We start from the raw sequence: 16,862 nt of genomic DNA, 5'->3' as shown, positions 1-16,862 counted from the left end.
CTCCACTACCACAACTACCACGACGACCACCAAGCCGGCTGTCTGCACTTCCACCGTCTCCACATCTGTCTCCTGCGCTACCTCCTGGAAGAAGGAGTCTTGCACCACCAGCACCCTGACCGTCTGGGATTCGTCTCTCTGCTCTGGCTGGGAAGACTGGGCCACGTCCACGACGTCGAGCAAGCCCGTCGCAGTGACAAGCACCACCTCCGAAGTCTGGGGTGATTGGAGCGCCACCACCACTACGAGCAAGCCTGTCTCCCCCATCAGCACCACCACCACCTGCGGCCCATACACCAGCACCTCTGTCAGCTGCTCAACCAGCGGCTGGAAGACCAGCTGCGCCACGGCCACCGTGACTGTTACTCCTGTCTGCTCCACCTGGGCCGACTGGAGCTCGACTTCCGTCTCCCCTGTGGCCGCCGTCAGCACCAGCACTCCCGTTGCTGCTGTGTCAACCTCCACCTGGGGCTATGCTCCATACTCTAGCAGCGCCCCTGTCGCTCCTGCCACCTACACCGGCGCCGCCTCGCTCCCCAAGGTCGAGCTCGGTGTCCTCGCCCTCATGGGTCTTGCTGCTGCGTTGTAAATTTCTGCGAGGGATTCTTTTTCCATTTCTCTAATAGCTTCTACCTGGCAAAGTTGGACATACAAGCGCACGTGGTAACGACGGAGATGGTCCCATGAAAAACAGGGAGAAAACCCGACACAGGTTTTGCACTCAACAGCTTTTTTCTCTTCGATAGTCGATAACATAATTTGTCAAATGGAGCCTGGTTGATCAATATCTCGATGTTTGTCAGCTAGGAGGTTTTTTCCTATTTGTCTCGTCGCAAAATAATGTGCTCGTGATGACGCCCTTGTCCATCTCGTCGCTGCTGTTCTCAGTAATTCCTGGTCGCCAGTGCCCAACACATTTTGGGTGATGGGTAATAGTTTTAGGGCCGCACTTCATCTGCCCCGTTAGCTTTAGTCCCTAGCTAAGGTCAATTTTTGCAAGTCAACAAATTTTTCACTGCTGCTGCAGATCGGTTGTGGCGATGGAGATTCAATATCGACACAGCCATTAAGACCACTGTTTATGCATGATGTGGTTAGCGCTGTAGTCCTTACTCAGAACTCCAGACTACCGACTTCTCAGCCCCATTTTCACCCGTGGTTCATTTTACTCGCGACTCTCATTCTCCCAAAACACCAAGCACCGGATCTCGACGCTGGTTCTCGGATCCCCGTAATCTTCTTCCGAGTAGAAGGATGTGTGCGGTACCCTCCTGGCGCGGCCATCCTTCTTCGAATCAAATATCTTGAGCAGCAGCACGTCCTGCGGTGTCATGTGGCTCTTGTAGTACCAGCGGTGGGCCGGATTCGCCTTGACATGCCAGGTCTCGAAGTTGTTCCCCTTCGAGACCCCTTCGACCGAGCCGCTCTCTGGTGGTGGCGTATGCGCTATCACACCGACGAGGTCCGAGTCTTCAACTGTACGTGCATCGCAGACAGCTAGGGGGTCGCGTGTTACCTCGCGAATGCTGTTTGGACAAGTCAATTTCACATTTCTCTCTCTCCATGACGTGCACTGCGGTCGAGATATACTTACGGGCGCCAGGCATTGATGATTGCCCACCTCGTCTTGTTGAGCCGCTCGCGTTCCTCTTCATCCAACAAGTTGTCACGGAGGATCTGCTCGGCGCCGACGTAGGAGTGATCAACATGAGCAAAACGTACCGGAACCCTTTTGCGAATGACTTCATGGTCCTCCTTCCCCTCCCAGGCACGTTCAGCGTCTTCCCATCCATCCCGACGGACTAGGTGGGAGAATGGACGCACTTGGGTGGCGCCAGTCCTGTCGTCCTCAATCAGCCATCCGGTCAAGATACGAGCACGAATTGCAGCTAAATGTGTCATACACTCCCTTCAAGAGCTCGGCGACTTCGGAAAAGAGACGCTCCTTCACTTCCTCATCGTCAGTGAATTGCTTCTCTTTAGTCTCGTGCTGCAAGATCGCGAAACCCTGCTTGTCAAGATTGAATTCTTTCTCGAAGCCTCCTATATCTGCGATCTGGACGGGGTGCGGGTCGTGTTTCCTGCGAAGGGCTCCAGCTGTGGAGGGGTAGAACTCCTTGGCACCACCTTTTGAGGGATCAAGATAGTAGTTTAGCGTACTTTGGACGACATGAGTCGTCCCGTTGGCGAGGAAAGAGTCCTTGATAGCCATTGGATAGAGCAGCCGAGTTGGATCGCTGAAAGAAAGTCTCTGCAGGAATGGTGGGCTCAAACAAAGCTCCAGCACAGCGCAATATGAACAGCAAGACTGCGCTTATATACCATTGGGAGGGTGATCGATTTGGCATGTAATACCAAACGACAATCTTCAGGCTCAGGCATTTCGGTATAGTGATTCTGACAGGCAATCCTCAATCAGGCAAACGGCAACGCCACAAATCATCAAGTCAGTCGCAGTACCCCTGGGTATATCCTCGCATGTCCCACTGTTGATGCTGACATTCGGCTGAGCCGATAGTTTGTATCAGAAACACAGTAAGCTTCCGTGCAAATCTGGGGTGAGAATAAATGCTGCGGCAGTTGGTTCGCAACTCCGCGACAGAATCACACGCTTAGAAGCCTCGAGCAGGTGTGGAGAGGATGACTTCATGACTTCCTTTGCTGAGCACTCTAGTTGACCAAGAATAGCTTGCCGAGGACGACCACCAGCCTGATAGGCGAGCCTCGCCAGCCTGATCGACTCTTTCTTCATTACCACTGGTAATATACCTATCGCACAGTAACCCGATACAGACCTTGACCCATAGTTGTCATCGACATTCTCAGCACACGAAATTACCATCAACCAACCGCACGCGTGACTGGATCAAAATGAGTAAGCACGGAGCGGATTGTGTCAGGGTAGACGAAACCAGCACAGAAGAGTGATGCCGGCAATCTGGACACACTGGGTAGAGGGGAAGATTCCTGACGCCACCAATGCCTCGTTTAGAAGCGGTGAAGGGATCATTTCTGGGTTTGCTCCATGGTTGGCCACGTTTGTATTGGGTTTCCAATGTAGCGTTAGCAGAGGACGCCTTGTTTTTCCCCCGCATCTTCGGAAGTGGCGGCAATGGCGGCTGTGACGGATCAACCGGGGAGCTTCGACACGGCACAATGAAGAGAATGACAGCAAAACTATCGCGACAAGTGGACAGTTCAATCGTCAATTGAATGGTCAGATATTGCGATCCTATCAGCAACCCTTCGCAGAAAATTCTATCACGAGAATATGGGAACATGATTGTCTCCCTTACCACTTGTCTTTGTAACCACCGTTCAAACGAACAGTTGATCTGCACGGTGCGGTTATACAACACATATCGAGGCAATGGCTTCTTCGCAGCCTGTCGCCATGGCCGACTCAAGCAAGCAGAATATCAAGGAGGGACTGAAACGAAGGCGCGTCACCCGCGCGTGTGACAGTTGTCGAGTCCTGAAATCCAAGGTGGGAGCCGAACCATGATGTTACAGTGTTTTATGCTGCCTGTGTTTGGTGTGCTTGAGCAATACAAAAAGACAGAGCTCTAAATCTTGATTCGCACAGTGCGACGGCCAACGGCCCGTCTGCGGACGATGCGCGGGCTATGGATATTCTTGTCGCTGGAACGTCCCTTCGACCCGGAGGCGACATTCTGAGAGCCGCCAGACGCAACTGAGCCTCCTTGCCGCAAACGACGAGATCCAGAAATTGAGACAAGCCATCAGAAGATACGACTTTCTCATTCAAGGGTTGCGTAACAGTCTCCCGGAGAACGACCGAAAGGCCATCGACTTGGGCGTATCAGCCATCCAACTCCCTTCCTTGTCGCCCGAACCGGCAGACACTGGCACCACCAGCCACTCGTCTCCGAGTCAGTCTCTGCCTGACCAAGAATCAGCCTCCGTCCTGTCGCGCCGGTTTCTAGGCGAAGCCAGTGACATCACGTTCTTCAACACGATGAAGCAGGCGCTCACTCTTCGCTCCGAGGCTGAACAGTCTGAAGGCGATAATTTGGCCGCGCAGCTTGATAGCTACGAACAAGATGGAGCCCTGCGTACGGCCTGTGCAGACAGCGCAGCCGAATCCCTCCCTCCCAGAGCTATTGCGGACAAGTTTCTTGAAATCTACTTCTCGACCATTCACATGGCTTACCCTTTCATTTGGGAGCCCGTCTTCAGGCAGAAGTACGACGCCTTCTGGGGTTCTGATTCCCTGCAGAATTTTCGTGGACCTTGGCTGTCTGTGCTTCGTAGGGTCGCCATCCCGAAGTGTATGGTGGATTGAGCTCACGCGCCACAGTGACAATTTTTGCCATTGGGGCGTGCTACGAAACGTTTGCCGATACGTGCGAGAGAAGCTCCAAGCTTCACCAACATCATCTTTGGTTCGACCAAGCAGTCTCCATTTCACAATCAAATGAAAAAGAACAGGGCATGGATTACATTGCTGCACTGCTTGCCCAGTGCTTTTACCTACTAGCAACCTGTCAAACGGATCGGTGAGTTTGAACCGCGTATGTATCGTGTTATACCAACAACCCTGTCACCTAGGGCTTGGACGACGTTAGGGAAAGCAGTCAGGAGCTCTCAAAGCATCGGTCTCCACACAGAGGATGACAAGCGACTCGCATCGGCCAGTTTGGAGCGAGTTTCAGTGGTTGAGAATCGCCGGCGCCTATGGTACTCACTCTATGTCCTCGATCGTCTGCTCTCGTTGCAGCTCGGACGGCCTCCAGCCATTCACGACGAGGACTTCAAAGTCGCATATCCGTCCAAAGCCTCCGATATATCGATATCGAATGGCACGGCTGAGTCTAGGAGGAACCTGAACCCCAAGGACCAGGAATGCTCCGATGGCGAATACTTCGTTGCCATGATTCAGTTCTCTGGAATCATTGGACGCGTCTTCTCCCTCCTCTACGGGCCCAACCGGACCGACAACGCTGTGCTGGCGCTTTCTACCATTCAGAGTCTGGATCATGATCTACAGCAATGGCGAGCGAGTCTGCCACGCGCGCTGAGATTCGATCTCGCTCACATTTTTCAGAAGTCGACAATATTGAAACGCCAGGTGAGTTACCAATGTGGATATCCAGCTTCTCCAGAGACGAGTGGGAGACGTGGCTTTGTCAAAGGCGCGGGCTAATAAGCTGAGCAGAGGAACATGTTGGCCATCAAATTTTACAACCTGCAGGCCCTGATCCACCGACCGTTGCTGTCACCCTCGCGATTTCTGCGCTCGTGTCCCGACCCATTGGCCTTCTACCAAGCTGAGAGAGGACGGATTGTGCAGTCGAAGAAGAAGTGCGTCGTGGCCGCCCAGCACACCGCTCGCCTCCTCCACAACGTGGCGGACAAGAAGCAGTTGATCTACGACTTTCCCTGGTGGCAGATGATCTCGTGCCTGATCTGCGCGACCTCGATTCTGTTAGTAGCGAGTCTCTGTATGGGCGGCGACGGCGGTGAGGTCGAAGACATCGATTGGCTTGCCGTGGACGAAGACGCCGACGTCTGTCTCACCGTTTTTCGCGAATTGAGCACCAATTCCAATGCCGCCCGGTTGGCGGAGAAGATGATGCAGGGCCTCAAAGAGACCCGGCTCAACCCTCAAGGTACGGAGTATTTGTTTTGACCCAATCCCTCCAAAACAAAGAAAACCCACTTCCCCCTTGCCCTTCTTGGAGAAATGTCGTTTTCACAACCCCCGGGGAAATGAATATTAACCACCCTTCGCGAGCCGAACAGGTCGCCCATCCAGCCTGCCTGGAGAAATGACCAACAACGCCATGATCGGTGGCACGGGAGGACAAACGGCAGTGAACAATAACATCCAGAACGTGCCCGCCGCCGCCGCATCCCCCTCCTCCTCACACTGGTACCCGGTCTCGATGATGGACACGACCGTGTTCGACGCAGGCGCGCAGAGAATGCCGCTCAACCTCTCCGAGCCGGTCATCTGGTCTTCGCAGTTCGTCAACGCGCAGTACAATCCATTCTTCGGCAACGCCACCGCCGAGTTGGAGGACTTGTGAAGTCTCTTCGAATGGCCGGTGGGAAGCGCGAAGGGGAGAAAACAAGATGGGCCTCGTCGTTGCCGTCGTCGCCGGTGACGGAAGAAATCGTCTGTGGATACAGCTGGCTAATATAAACATAATCATAGAGTCTACAGGTTCAGGGATTATAGGTCATGTATTATTTGCATTGCATATCATCGCGTCAGTTTCACTCCCACAGCGGCCACTTTCTATCCTAATATCAAATCCCGATTGACTTCCCCCCAACGACGGAAATCAAGCCCTCGTGGGTTTAGCGTCATGGACCTTCTCCTTTCCCACGCTGGTGATGCCATGCCAGAACTTATGCTTGGTTCCCCCTGTGGTGACGACGACCTCCGGCCTCTGCGACTCCGACACCCACTCCGGCTCTGCCCCTGGTTCTGGTCCTGGTCCTGGCTGGGGATTGCCCGAGCTTTGGCTCCCGTTGAGGTGGTCGCCGCCTGCAGAGCGTCTATGCAAGAGCGCGCTCAGACGCGACGACCGGCGCCGACGAGGCTGTATGGTGGTAGCAGCCCTCACGTCGTCTTGGGCTGGATCTGGCGGAGCCGGCTCTATGAGGTCCGTGTCCGTGTCCGCGACGGCAGTGCTTCGGGCACTGGATCCAGCTTCGGCGCCCGCTGGCACAGAGGGATGCTCTGCTGCGGGACTCTGCGCGACTTCGAGGGCGGGTCCGTGGTTCTGGATCTCCAGATTCAAGTCAGATTGGGGACCCGTAAATTGAGTAGAAGAAGTGGAAGGATACAGATAGAGAGAAAACACAGGCAATCCAATAACGTGTGCTGGACGAAGGCCTCTCGGAGGCTATGGATGCGTGCAATAGTATTACTTACTTTGCTTCCCGATGTGCCGTGGAACAGTTTCTCCAGCATTATTTGCGATCACATGTGTTGTGTGATATTTTTGCACAGCTCCTTCTGGAGTCTGGGCAGGCACTTCCCAGAGCGCTCTGGAACTGTTTATATACTAACAGGCTCGAGACTTGAGCCCAGCTGGGTTCCTGAAGAAGCAACAACCCCTCCTCAACACCGCGTGACGTCTCGAAGAAGAGATCCCGCCCTTCCCCCTTCTTGTCAGCGAGCCTGTTCAATGGATCTATGCCTCTACATGTGCCAGCCGCCCGGACCGGGACTGCCTTGCCATCGCAGTGGGACGGGTCTCCATTTTCAACCGCCGTTCGTGTTCGGGCAGCCTCCTCCTCTCGTGCTCCCCTATTCCGCATCAGATTCCGGACCGGTTGGAACTACGCTGATTGACCACACGGACTAGGAGGCTTGGCCGCTATCCGGACATCAAGGGGAGTCCTGTAGTTGAAAGTTGAAATCCACAGGAGTCACGTTCCTCCAAACCCGTGAATCAAAGCCAGCGAAACTCCTGGTTCGCCTGGTTGGCATGTACTGTGCTCCCCAATGCGTCATACAATGAACGAGTTTATGGTAAGAAAGGCGCACACATGGTGGAATCAGACACCAGGCCCACGCCTTTGCTAGCTGTATGGCAGACGCAGCCCTCTCGTCTTTCACAAGTATCAACAAATTACTATTGCCTTCAGCGTAGGAGGTCGACACCTCATCTTGACCCAAAATGCGTCAGCGGTCTCTCCTAGAACGCCACAAATTCTGGCCGCGACCTCCCAATCTGAATTTCAGTCATGTTCTTCTTCAGAGTGACAATAGGGTCGTCAGGCCCTGTATTGTGGAGGCGGTTCCTCCAACAAGATATTGGCCACGTCGTCGTCAGGGCTCAGATTGCCTCCCGGGGAAAACACCATCCAACCCTCCTGAAGTTCGCTCTCGTTGACTGACGGCTCCCCCGGACGCATTTCCGTTTGACCTGCTGAGACGTGTCTTTTCGGAAGTAGTCTGATCGGTATGTTCCCCAGACAGAAGCTGAATTTCTTGTTTAGATACTGCATTTTGAACGATATCTCCAGAGAGTGAGATCTAGCAATGTTGTAGGTTGAAAAGTCCGGCACGAGGATTGTAGCGGGTACCGATAGATCCGCGACATCTGCCAGGTTCGTTGCAGTGACCCTGGAAGGCTGTGCATTCGAACATCCTGCTTGCCAGGAACCCAGAGATGGAGTTTCGGAAACGGCCAAGGGAGAAGACGATTTCCGAACAAAGACACGTCTAGTCGAGGAGGAATGATGACGACCCGCACGGACATGCGTGTGTTGCCATAATGACAACTTAAATCTTTTGATCGTGAGATGATTGCCAAGTGGGATGCTCTCAGGCTGAGAACCTTTTGCGATCGAGTGGGCAGATGCTGATACAATGAGGGAGAGAGGCTGCTCTGTGAGGAGGATCCTTTTTGGGACTCGGACAGAGATGTATATCTCCAGTTTTTTGCGATCTTCCGCCTTCACACCCCGTATACAACGTCCCAGACTCGACAACATCCCCCGCGAACAGGCTCCCGACACATTCTTAATGTTGCACTGTAGCTTGTGTCGATAGTTGGTATAAGGCCAATCGTCGCTGATGTCCAACTCTGTCTGGTTGGATAGTGGCTGGACTTGCACTTCTTTACTAGCGGTCAACGTCTTGTTCAAGGAGATGGGTGTCCGAGCCGGCTGAGATAGAGTTGCCTCGAGCGTATAGTTGATGGAACAGTGGAAACGACCCCCGTGACTCATACTTGGAGGCAGTGGATGAAATCCCAGTGGACGATCATTCTTCCACGGATGTTCTGGATGGAAGAAATCTGTTGAATTAGGGGCGACTGCCCGTGGCGCGGCGGAAATAGGGATGCAGAAAGCGAATGGCCACATGTAACTGCCTTTCCGATGCGTATATTTTCCCTGGTAAAGGTTGAGATGCTGGGAGAAGAGGTAGCCGACCGACTGATAGTCCTTCCTTGAAGTCGTCATGTCGCCATACGAATGAATCAAGAGGACAGAAGCACGACCGCGGAAAGTGATGGACAGCTCGCCAATCGGTTGGTCATCATAGGTAATAAGCTTGACGACTCCCAACACGGGCGAACCTGGCAGGAAGGGCTTCCCGTCATCGTTGGATATCGATATCGAAAGCGACATCATGGAACGATGCCCAATCGCAAAGGCCGTTTCATGAGTCGCTTGAATGGTATGCTCCTGATGTGGAGAGCAACGGAATGCTTGGTGCTCCTGCGGACTGCTCCATATGAAGAGGCTGGTGGAAGAGGTGCTCTGTGTCGATGAATTCGTCGAGGAGACAATCCACCGAGCAGCTGCCGCGGCACTGAGCTTCCAACTTCATGCTGTTCTTATGGAACGAATTTTGGCAAAGACCTCGGATGCATTGAGGGCTTCATTTGACGTCCGATTATTGAATGTTGCACTGGGTTGGAACATGCAACCGTCCGGCCCGGCAGAGCCGGCTTCCCGCTGCAACGCGGTGAGTCCCTGCTCAGAGAGAGGATCCGCAATGCAGTCATTCTGTCGCAAGTCTGCTCTAAGATAGGGGAAGAACAGCTGTTGTTCATGCCGTCGAAAACGAAGAAAGACGGAGACGCATGATCCGAGAAGGAGAGATTCTGGTCTGAAGGGGAATGTCATGGAGGGACGACCAGGGTCGAGTGTGGACTTAGTATAACAAATAGGTGTCGAGCCTACTTAATGAAAAATGAAAGGCACGGTCAGACGGTCAGACAAGACAGTCTTTAGCAGTAAACATAAAGTCCATCCGCTGTTGGATCGAGGGTTACCTTCATTTATAAGTAGTATTTTTTCTAGCTTGGAGATAGTGTTGCTCTATCTTTTATCGATGCTATGAGTATTGCTTGACACAGCGGCCGCTTCGTCGTGGTTGAGTACTCCTTTACTTCCTTATTTCCCCTTCGACTCGGTGTCGATAGTACAAGAAACTTGCCTGGAGGACAAAGTACTCAACTACCATCCTCCAGGGGCCCAGGAGGGATAACTCGGGTTGCCGTCGTCGTAATAGCCCTTTCCCTCAGGGTCGTATCTCTCCACACTGCTGTCGAGAGCCCTCCCACTTTTGTCTGCATCACAAATTCCATACTCATGCAGGTGCTCATAGAAGCCCAAGAAACCAAACTCACTCTCCACCCGCCAGCGCTCGCACTCCCTCTTGCTCGAGTGATATCCCTCCAGAGTCTGCAGAATGACCTCGCGGTGGCCCTTTTTGTCGACCTTGGGATCCCACCGCCACTCCCATGATGACTCCCCAGTTTTGACTTCCTTGCGGTTTCGGATCGGTGGGTAGTCCTTGTACTTCCGGTCGTGGACGTCCACCCACTGGCCGCAGCAGCGTTCGATACTGGGAGCGCGTGTCCAGCACTTAGGGGGCGAGATGCCACCCTGATCGCAGTGCTGGCGCCAGTTCGCCAGTGCAACGAGCGCCTCGCGAACGCATGTGCGCTCAGGTTTAGAGCTCGGGGTGGATTCGATTGCGATGTCGGCAGCCGCTGTCGGTGATGGCGAGGCCCTTCTAACTAGCGTCGTCATCGTTGTATTTGGAGTTCCGATGGGCGGTGGGTCGGCGCTGGCATAGAAGACTGCAAGCGATAGCCATAGCAGGCTGACTAAGAGAAAAGATTTGATGGCCATGGCAAAGTTCGGATTGGTAAGTATAAACAAAGACTTCTGCGAACGATGTGATCGATGGTGAGATGAATGGATGTTCAAGTGCGTGCGAGAGACGTAGAAGTCAAGATCGAGATGAGCTAGAGATGCTTGAGAAGGCACTCTCTGTTTCGGTGTCTGCGTTAGACATATATATAAGGGCTGGCTGGGGGTCAAAGGTCCTCAAAAGGGAGTCACCAGCCTTGGCGCGAGGATAGCAATTGCCAAACTTACGCCCTGGACTCGAGTGCACGCTTTCATATGGTTTGCGTACCAGAGATGACTCGCCGACTGTCCGTGAACCAGAAACTGTTCGTGTTAAACTAGAGCTAAGACCTGGAAATATCATGTGGATCCATAGGGGGAAATGAGTGTGCAAGGCTGGTAACGAGGTGGTTCCCTGTGGCCCTTCGAAAGATCTTTTGTGCTCACCTGGATCCCTTCTCATCTCCTTGCTATCATGGCCGCCGAAAGTCTAGAGAAATGGACCGCCTCAGTTGCGGCCTAAGAAAATTTGGAGGTTGCGGAACCGAGCTCGCACCAGCCGGGGAAGATCATTTCGTGTCATTGCCAAAGGAGAGAAAGGATTCCTCATATCGAGATCAAGCAGACCTCTAACCCAATCAATTCCCACCCTAACTCCCGTTCTTTTAGCCGCCTGCTTCCATGCACCAAAGAAGGCGCAGTCCCCGCTCGCACCATGTTTTGCCCCCCCTCCCCGACACACACAAAGATCTCGCAGATGCTCTCAGCACGATTGTGTACGCCATATATCATTATTCTGTACTTGATTCCCTCTCCTCGAATTGTCCGTCGTCTTCATCCTGCAATTCTTCGTCCTCGAGCAATTCCGCTGGTCCAGGGGTTTCGATTCTGTTCTCATGCGCACCCGGAATCTGGTTCCTGGCCTGCTCGAACTGATGGTCCTCGGCATTACCATTCTCATTCGTCGGCGCAGGTACAGAATGCAGAGCGACATGCCCACCGTGATAGTGAGCATCTGCGAGCTCTGCTGCCATCTGAATCGCCAACGCCTGGGGGTTCATTGCTCGAGCCGCTTCGCTCGCTGTCCGTGCGATCCTTACCGCGACTTCTGCTTCGTCTTCTAGACGAATATCCGGGAGAGCGAGAGCGGCCAGCGACCCCGGGGGAAATTGGTCTCTCAAACGTTGGATCCGGCGAATCAAGTCCCGGGCCAGAGCGCCCATATCTTCTAACTCCTGGATATCGTGCTGATTGCTTCCTCCCTCTGCTTGGCCATCAACACCTGACCGCGACGGCACGCTCGTTTCTGTTTGGGGGTGGCTCACACTAGGGTATTGAACGTTCAGACTCGTGAAGAACTCCACCAGCCCATCGATCGCCTCTTCTGTGCTTGAGGGGCTCGCCCCTGATCCGTGGCTAGTCCGTCGGGCTTCTAGAGGTTTGCGTATCTTATCCTTCCGCTTCTTTGTCTTCTTGCTATGCCACGACCGAGCACCCAAAAATGCTGGTGTCCTCCGTTTGCATTTGCCAGATCGCATTCTCTCCCACCGGCAGTTGGGGCAGAAAAACAAAGGTGCATCGGACGATCCAGTATTCGGTGAGACGTTTACAGATACGTGATTGTCCCCTTCTATCTGTGGAGATCGACATCCCTTGCAAGGACACGGGGGATCAAGGGTGTTAGCACAATCAGCACAAACATAGACTTTGCATTCCATGCAGGGCTTCATGGCCGCTGTACAGCGTCGCCTGTGGTCGCCTGGCGCGGAACGCGATGGCGGGCAGAAAAACGCCTTACAACCTCGCCATCTGGGATGTGACTCAATGTCAGGTCGAGCTGGCCGTCGAGGCGCGGAGCTCGGCTCAGGTGTCGCGGGTATTGAATGTGCTGAGGGTGTTGGGGACGTTGATCGGGACTGTGGCCCGGTGCTGTTCGAAGCTGGTGATAGTGGACGCTGGGGCCGATCAACTTCCACTAGATTTGTTCGCGCTGGTCTCAAAGCGCTTCCAACTTCCGCGTTCATCGAAGCTTCAGGGGTTGCGGAGCCTGTTGCTGCTGGCGAGGATAATTGAGGGAATAAGGGGCGTGACTTGACGGCAGTTTTACCAACTTTCGGTGAGCTGGCAAGCATCCCAATCTCGGCGGATTCCACTTGCCCTGCTTCAGTTTGTTGTTTTCTTTTCGGTTGCCGCAGCATAGTGAGCAACTTTAAGGCCTTCTCGCTCGCCTTGAACTCCTGTTTCTCGACAGACAATTCTCTGTAGCCGCATATCCGAGCTTTGACACGATCGCCAATATCATGTTTGATGCAAATTGGTGTCGAGCAAGCCTTGCATTTGAACTTCCACTGCTCTGAACTATAGCACTCATCACACAATACCCTAGGTACTGACGAGGGATGTTCTCCAGTGTTCAGATCTTCGACGGCGCCGAAAAGATCATTGATGGACCCCCAAACGCCTCCAGGACCGTCGCCGGGTCCCCGCCAACTTTTTAGGCAGAAAAAGTTGGGAAGATGATGGTCAAATTCAGGGTCCTCCCATCCTTGTCCAGCTGGGAGCGGTGCTGCGCGAATGCGATCGCTATCTCGATTTGAACTGTTGCTGAAGGTAATGCCACCACCACCCGAAAAGAGTGGCTCTGTACAGCACCATTTGAACTTGATATTCGGCAGAGTGTTCGCGTTTGCGTTTTGGTTGCCGTTGGCCGCTCCATTTGGAGGTAAGTCTTGATCTTGCATAGAACACGGAGAGACGGCGTAACCGGGAGCCCACCAGAACTTGTTTCGCTCTTCCTCGGGAGCATTCTTGTTTCGCAGATAAGGACGATCGAAGGCGCAACTGGCACATAATGTCTTCCTGCACCCGACACAGTGCATCATTACAGAGCATTGTTCACATCGCTCGAGGATCTCCACCGAACAGTTGTGGCAAGTGATATTTTCAACAAATTTTCGATGGGACTCTCTTAGATGCGCCGGCGTTGCTTTGCCCTCTAGGCCTGTCCCAATGGCTTCGCCGTTCATGCCTTCCTCGTCAATTTCCCAACTCCTGCAGTCCCATTTCCGCTTCTTCATTAACGAATAGGTTTTGGGCTGCTCGGTGGGGCCCAGCCAATTCCGGCTCCTCCACAGACGATCATAGACCACCCAGACCTCCCTGGGATCCTGCGGCATGCGCAGTTTCACATATCCTCTCCGGCGATAACACCTGGCTCCGGGCGTGGTGCACCAAGCGGTATCTGTCCAGATGCCTAGTTTATGGCATGTCAAGACCAGTTCATGAGTGGGTTCACTGTCGCTCTCCTTCCGCGCAAGACTACTCGGTAGATAGGGTCTCCTCCTATGATGGCGGCATCGATAGGTATATAAACTCTTCAGAGCCAGTTTCTCGAAACCAGGGGGCCCTCCGGCATCTGGGGATTCGCGAGCCAAGGCGTGCATTTGCAGCCATGGGTTGATGTGGTATTTTAAAGAGACATTCTTGCACCCTCGGACCGATACGTGGCGAAGAGTCTCTCTCCTTAATATCAGCACGGTAGACGTCAAGGTTGTGCCACTAACGGCCGTATTGTCCAACTCCAGGCTGGCCAGTCTGGTGCTGAAGGGGTTTATGACTGTGAGGATAATTTGATCAAGGGCGTAATTGCTCGATGACCGTGATGCGTTTCCAGAGAGGTTAACCGTGACGGCGGCGGTGGTGGCTGCAGGTTGATACAGACGCCATGAGATATATCGCCAGGACGTGGGAGATCTCGAAAAGAAGTCCCGTAGGTACGATGAAGTCTGGTATAGCCTGAAGATGGTCTCGGTCGGCACTTGGGCGAGGAGTGATTCGAGGATCGGTGGATTGCAAGTGATCACAAGTTCGAACGGCGAGAGGGTCTTTCGTATCGGCCCGAGGATCGGCAACGAGGACTGTGATGTTTCTGAAGTGGCAGCCATAGTGAACAATTAGTGAATCGCGGTGCTATTGTCTTGCCGGGTGTTGAAAGTGTCAAGGACGCCGAACACATATTTCGGTCTTCAATGGAACAAATAAAACAAGACCAACGTGCTTGAGGCAAAGTGATCAGTGTTGTCCATGGACAAGTCTCATGACTGTGAATTTGGTTTGCAACCGCTTTAACAAGGCAAACAAGTGAAGTTTCATCGGGTTTAAAGAGAGAAGACAACTCAGGCGCTGATTTGAGAAGGGCGCAGTTCAGGCTGGAACCGAAGACAAGTGAGGACAAGTCCCCTCCACGTGATGAGGCCAGCCCTAGCATTCACTGGCCTGCGCTGGCCCTTGGACCGCCATATGGCGCCTCACTTGGCCGGGCTGCCATCTGGATGACGTCGAGCCTAAATGTCCAACTAGGGCAGGGGAGGGGATGCCTCTAGAGGCGCCGAGGCACTTAAATCAACCACTTCTCACAGCCCTGCACAGCCTACATATGGACCATTCTGCCTAGCAGGTACCTGCCAAGGTATTTGGGTGGTTCTGCTACTAATCGTCCAATCCACTACTCCATGTCTAGCGAGCCAGTTGGGCTCGGTACTGCTGCAGTTGGATCAAATCCCGCACTCTCTGCTGGAAATCTGAGCAAGGCTCTAACCCTCTCATCTTGATCATGCCTCAGAAACGCCGTGATGGCTATACACTCCATCTTGCACCTTCCACTGCTCCACCACTGCTCTACCCCGATCATCAATGCTAACCAATGTGCCAGGATCAACAGTGCTCGCTTTTCCTGGCACAGCAACAATTGGAGATAGTCGCCTTCCACCACCGCGACGAATGCCACCAACTTGTTGAATGTTTTCATCCCCGGTTTCAGCCGACGAAGAAATAGGAGATGCTCCAGCGCTTCATAGAAAGGATTGTTGTTGGTTGACGAGCCAGGGGCGATTTCGCACAATTCAAGGAACAAGGCATGGGTTTCATCGCCGGACTCTGCGGTCATGACCGTGGCGGCGAGTTCCTTGAAGTCTGAATCTGTGAAAACCGGGTTCCAGACCGATCTCCAGATCACTTCGCCCAGTACAGCATACAGAGCGTTGAACCCGTGCTGGATTGTCAGCCATCTCAAGCACTCCCTCCGATGCCCTGCCGGTGCGTAGACGAAACTCTTTCCCAGGTCCGGGTGCGGTTCGGTGAGCATAAATTGATGGACGCAGATAAGCATCACAGTCGATATCAGGGCATTCATGTTGTCCTTCGTGATGCCGGCGGACAACTCATCACGAAAGAGTTGGAAAGCTTTCTGAAAGTGGTAGAAGTTGGTAAGCTGATTCTGGTTGTGTTGAACAGGATGTCGAGCCGCGGGCAAGAGATGGCAGAGATGTGCCGCCGAGATACCATTAACCGCATGCATGAGGTAAGGCTTTTCGAGAGCGAGATCAAAAGCAGTGGATCGGATGATCTCTTGTCCCAGATCAGACCCCATGGAGCAATATGTGACCGTGCCGAAATGGTTGAATGTCTGAACCACGGGGGTTATCTGATCGGGGACTTCGAACGGAAAAGGCGAGGGCGGGTTGAGGAGTAGGCTCAAGGGAGTCAAAGATCTGGAGCTTGACCATCTGCTCTTATTCATTATCAAGGATTGGGACTCAGTGGAGCCAGTGTCACCTGAGCAAGAAGTAACAGGACTATTCATCTGCTCCTTGGCCAAGATGACATAGGCCTTGCCCTGCACTTGCGCTCCTTTGTTGTAATCACAGGCAATGCCATGACTCCGGCACTTGAGGCATCCACCTTCTCTGTTCTCATCGCACTAGTGCCAACGCATTAGACCGGCCTCGGCCTTTGAAAGGAAAGTCGTAGAGCATTAACTACCTTGATTCGCCGTTGTTTGCAGGTCCTGCAGCCGTATCGCGACTTTTTGTGGGATCTCCTCGTATAGACAGATTTCTTTTCTGGTATTGGTGATTTCCCGATCTTAGATTCGAGGGCGACCCTGAAGACCGACTGCATCACCTTTTGTTGATCCAGGACAGTATGGTGCCGGGGGCCGGCAGGGAGGTTCCGCACCATGGTCAAGGCCGATTGATCGCTAAGTCCGGGACCACGGTATTGATGCTGTTGCTGTTCGAAAGGTGCGAGAGGATGGGAAGGCACAGAAGGAGGGTCGATACGATATTTGCCCTTCTCGATATTAGGCTGCCGAGTTGTCTCAGGATCATGGCGCCTCCCTTTCGAGCTTGAGCAATAGAAAATTGAATGGTCTGACATGGAGATGTATCTGC

At 53.3% G+C, this 16,862-nt stretch overlaps 8 protein-coding genes across 8 annotated transcripts; 2 read left to right on the top strand and 6 right to left on the bottom strand.

Moving 5' to 3' along the window:
- Positions 1–1,165: 1,165 nt before the first annotated feature.
- A1O5_12231 (uncharacterized protein) lies at positions 1,166–2,212 on the bottom strand (the record flags this gene model as incomplete). The annotated part of the gene is made up of 3 exons (XM_007752800.1): positions 1,166–1,526; positions 1,595–1,840; positions 1,905–2,212. 3 exons carry the CDS (start codon positions 2,210–2,212, stop codon positions 1,166–1,168), a joined length of 915 nt encoding a protein of 304 aa, XP_007750990.1.
- A 1,182-nt stretch (positions 2,213–3,394) lies between these two features.
- A1O5_12230 (uncharacterized protein) lies at positions 3,395–5,653 on the top strand (the record flags this gene model as incomplete). The annotated part of the gene is made up of 5 exons (XM_007752799.1): positions 3,395–3,487; positions 3,587–4,271; positions 4,322–4,520; positions 4,573–5,092; positions 5,180–5,653. 5 exons carry the CDS (start codon positions 3,395–3,397, stop codon positions 5,651–5,653), a joined length of 1,971 nt encoding a protein of 656 aa, XP_007750989.1.
- Positions 5,654–5,792: 139 nt separating this feature from the next.
- A1O5_12229 (uncharacterized protein) lies at positions 5,793–6,053 on the top strand (the record flags this gene model as incomplete). Its single annotated transcript, XM_007752798.1, has 1 exon — positions 5,793–6,053. One exon carries the CDS (start codon positions 5,793–5,795, stop codon positions 6,051–6,053), a length of 261 nt encoding a protein of 86 aa, XP_007750988.1.
- Positions 6,054–6,311: 258 nt separating this feature from the next.
- On the bottom strand, positions 6,312–6,946 carry A1O5_12228 (uncharacterized protein; the record flags this gene model as incomplete). Its single annotated transcript, XM_007752797.1, has 2 exons — positions 6,312–6,878; positions 6,908–6,946. The coding sequence occupies 2 exons, from the start codon at positions 6,944–6,946 to the stop codon at positions 6,312–6,314; spliced, it is 606 nt and encodes a 201-aa protein (XP_007750987.1).
- An 809-nt stretch (positions 6,947–7,755) lies between these two features.
- A1O5_12227 (uncharacterized protein) lies at positions 7,756–9,117 on the bottom strand (the record flags this gene model as incomplete). The annotated part of the gene is made up of 1 exon (XM_007752796.1): positions 7,756–9,117. One exon carries the CDS (start codon positions 9,115–9,117, stop codon positions 7,756–7,758), a length of 1,362 nt encoding a protein of 453 aa, XP_007750986.1.
- Positions 9,118–9,951: 834 nt separating this feature from the next.
- A1O5_12226 (uncharacterized protein) lies at positions 9,952–10,632 on the bottom strand (the record flags this gene model as incomplete). Its single annotated transcript, XM_007752795.1, has 1 exon — positions 9,952–10,632. The coding sequence occupies one exon, from the start codon at positions 10,630–10,632 to the stop codon at positions 9,952–9,954; it is 681 nt and encodes a 226-aa protein (XP_007750985.1).
- A 791-nt stretch (positions 10,633–11,423) lies between these two features.
- On the bottom strand, positions 11,424–14,576 carry A1O5_12225 (uncharacterized protein; the record flags this gene model as incomplete). Its single annotated transcript, XM_007752794.1, has 1 exon — positions 11,424–14,576. The coding sequence occupies one exon, from the start codon at positions 14,574–14,576 to the stop codon at positions 11,424–11,426; it is 3,153 nt and encodes a 1,050-aa protein (XP_007750984.1).
- A 560-nt stretch (positions 14,577–15,136) lies between these two features.
- Positions 15,137–16,848, bottom strand: A1O5_12224 (uncharacterized protein; the record flags this gene model as incomplete). Its single annotated transcript, XM_007752793.1, has 2 exons — positions 15,137–16,390; positions 16,453–16,848. The coding sequence occupies 2 exons, from the start codon at positions 16,846–16,848 to the stop codon at positions 15,137–15,139; spliced, it is 1,650 nt and encodes a 549-aa protein (XP_007750983.1).
- Positions 16,849–16,862: the final 14 nt, after the last annotated feature.

The sequence above is a fragment of the Cladophialophora psammophila genome (genome assembly GCF_000585535.1).
Source record: "Cladophialophora psammophila CBS 110553 chromosome Unknown aczJe-supercont1.32, whole genome shotgun sequence".
Lineage (NCBI taxonomy): Eukaryota > Fungi > Ascomycota > Eurotiomycetes > Chaetothyriales > Herpotrichiellaceae > Cladophialophora > Cladophialophora psammophila.
The sequence above is the reverse complement of the archived record's forward strand: the minus strand, read 5'-3'. Positions and strand labels throughout refer to the sequence as shown.